Source organism: Muscardinus avellanarius (assembly GCF_963383645.1).
Source record: "Muscardinus avellanarius genome assembly, chromosome: 2".
NCBI lineage: Eukaryota > Metazoa > Chordata > Mammalia > Rodentia > Gliridae > Muscardinus > Muscardinus avellanarius.
In genome coordinates, this window is record NC_137787.1 from 149,382,120 (window position 1) to 149,387,293 (window position 5,174).

At 48.4% G+C, this 5,174-nt stretch overlaps 1 protein-coding gene across 1 annotated transcript; it reads left to right on the top strand.

The window, feature by feature from the left end:
• Positions 1–2,685: 2,685 nt before the first annotated feature.
• LOC308259126 (kelch repeat and BTB domain-containing protein 6) lies at positions 2,686–4,698 on the top strand (the record flags this gene model as incomplete). Its single annotated transcript, XM_080689918.1, has 1 exon — positions 2,686–4,698. One exon carries the CDS (start codon positions 2,686–2,688, stop codon positions 4,696–4,698), a length of 2,013 nt encoding a protein of 670 aa, XP_080546044.1.
• Between the last annotated feature and the right edge of the window lie 476 nt (positions 4,699–5,174).

Here is a 5,174-nt window from a genome sequence, read left to right on the forward strand (position 1 = left end):
CAGCCAGCCTCAGCAACTTGTGAGACTCTTTTTAACTTAGTGAGACCCTGTTTCAAAATAAAGAATAAGCCAGGCATGGTGGTGCACGCTCGTAATCCCAGCATTCAGGAAGCTCCCCGGACAGCCTCAGCTACTTAGTGAGGTTCCTTGCAACTCACTGAGACTGTTTCAAAACAAAGAATAAAAAATAGAACTAGGGGTGTAGCTCAGAGGTAGAATGCCCCTAGATTCCATCCCCAGTACGGGGGGGGGGGGGGGAGAAAAAAATTAGGAGGGAAAAGTAGCCTGAATGAGGTTTTGACAGTGGTGGGTAGAAATGTGAGAGGGGGATAGAAACAGGAGAATAGGATTTCATGGAAGGTGAATCTGGAAGTGGAAAGGGCTTAGTTGCGCTCAGTGAGTTACGCTCTGAACTGCAAGAAGTATGTTAGGTTGAACAGATGACTTTCAAAACTAAGTGAGCTCTGATGGCAGCAGCAACTACACATAGCAAGGGATGTGTAGTACGTGTGAGGCACTGAAGCTGAAAGGGAGCTGAAGTACTCAACTGGCCTCTGGCTTTCTTTCTTTCTTTCTTTCTTTCTTTCTTTCTTTCTTTCTTTCTTTCTGTATTTAAAAGGGGAAACAGGTACTTAATAACTAGAGTCCAAGAGTTGAGAAGAGGCTAGGAATGATTTCAGGTTCTGAAAAGCAAACAGGGAAGGAGAATCCCAGACAGGGGTTTGGAGATGGTTTCCTTAGAGATGGCGAAAGTAAAAAGGAGGGCAATAGTGCAAAAGCTAGGGGTCCAGTTCTAATAACAGCATCTACCTCTAGAAACACTAAGAGCTCTCTTTTGGTTTCAGGGAGAGGGAGGGTGAAGTATGTGAGAATTCCTTGTACTTTCTGCTCAATTTTCCTGTGAACCTAAAACGGTTATAAAAATAAAATCTCTAAAACAAACAAACCAAAAGACATCTCTGCAGAAACTTGTAGGGTTTTTCTATCTGCAACAAGTTTTTGTTTATTTGTTTATTTTTCTGGGTTATTACGCATGCGTGCGTTGAGTGTGTGTGTGTGTGTGTGTGTGTGTGTGTGTGTGTGTGTGCTTTTTTAATAGGGATTGAATCCAGCTGCATTCTACCTCTGAGCTACATCCCCAGCCCTTTTATTTTTTTATTTTTGAAACAGGGCCTCACTAAATTGCAGATGGTCTCACTAAATTACTGAGGCTAGGTAGGAACCTCGGCTCTTCCTGTCTCAGCCTCCCAAGTACTGGGACTACAGGCATGTGTCACCAGCCTGATTCAGGCACAGAATTTCAAATTAAGTGTTGTTTAAATTTTTTTTTTCTTTTTATGCGGTACTGGGGATGGAACCCAGAAACTTTCTACCTCCAAGCTAAAGCCCCAGCCCTATTTTGTAGTCTTTATTTTGAAAAAGGGTCTCACTAAGTTGCAAAGGACCTCACTAAATATTAACTGAGGCTGTCAGCAGACCGCCATCCTCTGTCTCAGCTTCCAAAACGCAGGGATTCCAAGCATGCGCCACCGCGGCCCGGCTAAGTGTTGCTTCATTTTCATAAGAGCAAAAGACAGACTAATCTTTTGCACTCTAAAGATTGTATTCTATTAGTTATACTACAACAAATATTAAGAGCGCCATATGTGGTGAGTGTGGTGGCGTAGATCCTTAATCTCAGTACTTGGGAGGCTGAGACAGGAATATCACAGGTTTAAGACCAGCCTCGGCAATTAAAAACGACTTCGACAACATAGCTGTTTCCAAATAAAATAAAACTGGACGTGTAGTTTAAAGGTAGAATGCCAGGCGGGTGCGGTGGCGCAGGCTTGAAATGCCAATACTTGTGAGGCTGAGACTGGAGGGTCTGGTCGTGACCAGCCTCAGCAGCACCAGGCTATTCGCAACTTAGTATAGCTTGGAGGTAGAATGCCTCTAGTTTAGATCCCCAGTACCGAAAAACAATAAAATAGGGCTGGGAGTATAGGTCAGAGATAGAACGCTTCTGCGTTCTATAAGGGCGGAATGCCTCTGTGTTCAACCTCCAGTAAAACACACACGCGCGCACACACACACACACACACACACACACACACACACACACACTGCCCTATGCAATTTGACTCATTTAATCCTCACACAATCCTATCAAATTCTATTATTCACAAATTCAAAAAATCGAGGCAGACACCAAACACTCTCTACTAGAACAGGCAACTAATCCGGACTCCAAACCCCAAATTCTAAACCACAAAATCAGTTCTAATTGGCTCCTTGCAATACCGGCAGCTGAAACAAAGCACAGCTGAAAAAGATCGCCACAGCACACAAAATACAACTCCCAGAACGCAAAGCGGCTTCTGGCGGCGGCCTCCGCCCGCGCCTCTGCTCGGTCCCAGCATGCCTTGAGGCGCGAAAGGCAGGCTGGGAGCGGTAGTTCTCCTGATGCCACCTGCGAGGCGCGGGGGCGTGAGGGCTGGCGGAAGCGGAGAAAAGGCGCGGGACGAAAGCGTCAGCCGGGAGCTGCCTCCGCGTAAAAGGGAGACGGAATCGCGGTGTAGAGCTTCATTAACCGAATGGACCCGTGCTCCAGTCTCTTCGAAGACGCCGCCGTCTCGGTGTCAGCGAGGGAAAGGTGAGGAGGAGCCCGCGCCGGTGCCCGCAGCCCCGGCCGCCATCTCCAGCATGCAGTCCCGGGAAGACGCCCCGCGCTCTCGCCGCCTCGCCAGCCCCCGCGGCGGCAGGCGGCCCAAGAGGATCTCCAAGCCTTCGGTTTCGGCCTTCTTCACGGGCCCCGAGGAATTAAAGGACACGGCGCACTCCGCAGCCCTGCTGGCGCAGCTCAAGTCCTTCTACGACGCGCGGCTGCTGTGCGATGTGACCATCGAGGTGGTGACGCCGGGCAGCGGCCCGGGCACCGGGCGCCTCTTTTCCTGCAACCGCAACGTGCTGGCAGCCGCGTGCCCCTACTTCAAGAGCATGTTCACCGGCGGCATGTACGAAAGCCAGCAAGCCAGCGTGACCATGCACGACGTGGACGCCGAGTCCTTCGAGGTGCTGGTTGACTACTGCTACACGGGTCGCGTGTCCCTGAGCGAGGCCAACGTGCAGCGCCTGTTCGCGGCCTCTGACATGCTGCAGCTCGAGTACGTGCGGGAAGCCTGTGCGTCCTTCCTAGCCCGCCGCCTTGACCTGGCCAACTGCACCGCCATCCTCAAGTTTGCCGATGCCTTTGACCATCACAAGCTGCGAGCTCAGGCCCAGTCCTTTATAGCTCACAACTTCAAGCAGCTCAGCCGGATGGGTTCGATTCGCGAGGAGACTCTAGCAGATCTGACCCTGGCCCAACTCTTGGCAGTGCTGTGCCTGGATAGTCTGAACGTAGAGAGTGAACAGACAGTGTGCCACGTGGTTGTGCAGTGGCTGGAAGCTTCTCCCAAAGAGCGAGGCCCCAGTGCTGCCGAAGTCTTCAAGTGTGTCCGCTGGACACACTTCACTGAAGAAGATCGTGACTACCTGGAGGGGCTGCTGACCAAGCCCATTGTGAAGAAATACTGCCTGGACGTGATTGAAGGAGCCCTGCAGATGCGCTATGGTGACATGCTGTATAAGTCTCTGGTGGCCAAGCCAAATAGCAGCAGCAGCAGTTCTGTTGTATCTGTAGCAGAAAACCCTCCCCAGAGGCTGGGTATGTGTGCCAAGGAAATGGTGATCTTCTTTGGGCACCCCAGAGATCCCTTTCTCTGTTGTGACCCATATTCTGGGGATATTTACAAAGTGCCCTCACCTTTGACCTGCCTTGCTCACACAAGAACTGTCACTACTTTAGCTGTCTGTATTACTCCAGACCATGACATCTATCTAGCTGCTCAGCCCAGGAAAGACCTTTGGGTGTATAAACCAGCCCAAAATAGTTGGCAGCAACTGGCAAATCGCTTGCTTTGTCGTGAAGGCATGGATGTGGCCTATCTCAATGGTTACGTTTACATTCTGGGTGGACGAGACCCTGTTACAGGAGTTAAACTGAAGGAAGTGGAATGCTACAGTGTTCAGAGGAACCAGTGGGCATTAGTAGCTCCACTGCCCCATTCCTTTATATTCTTTGACCTAATGGTAATTCAGAACTATCTCTATGCTCTCAATAGTAGGCACATGTTCTGTTATGATCCCAGCCACAATATGTGGCTGAAGTGTGTTTCTCTTAAGCACAATGACTTTCAGGAAGCCTGTGTCTTCAATGATGAGATCTACTGTATTTGTGACCTCCCAGTCATGAAGGTCTACAATCCAGGTAGGGGAGAATGGAGGCAGATTAACAATATTCCCTTGGTGGCAAAGACCAACAACTACCGGATTATCAGTCATGGCCAAAAATTATTGCTCATCACCTCACGCACCCCACAGTGGAAAAAGAACCGGGTGACTGTGTATGAATATGATTGTAGAGGAGACCAATGGATTGATATAGGTACCACATTAGGCCTCTTGCAGTTTGACTCCAACTTTTTTTGCCTCTCAGCCCATGTTTATCCTTCCTGTCTTGAACCTGGTCAAAGTTTTCTTACTGAAGAAGATGATATACCAAGTGAATCTAGTACTGAATGGGACTTGGGTGGCTTCAGTGAGTTAGACTCTGACTCAGGAAGTTCAAGTTCTTTGTCTGATGGGGATTTTTGGGTACGGGTAGCACTTCAGTGAGATGCACATAATCAACAGGGTTTGTTGTAACTAAATCAAAGTACTAAGGTGTTTTTATTGCTATGAAAAGTATCTTAAAGAGTCAGGCATGGTGGCGCATGCTTGTAATCCCAGCATTTGAGAGACTGAGACTGGAGTGGAGGATCGTGGTTCACGGACAGCCTCAACTATTTAGTGAGGCACTCCACAACTTAGTGAGACCCTGTTTCAAAATAAAGAATAAAAAAAAGGGCAGGGGGTGTAGCTCAGAGGTCAGATGCCCCTGGGTTCTATCCCCAGACCCGCAAAATTAAAAAAATAAATAAATAAAGTATCTTAAAGAGGAGGTAGAGGAGTTGATTGATTGCAGACTTGGTTAAATAATGTAACGTTTGAAATACTTATGTAATTTGTTTGTTTGTTTGTTTGGTACTGGGAATGATACAGAACTCTGACATTCTACCTCCAAGCTACACCTCCCAACCCTTTTGATTTTT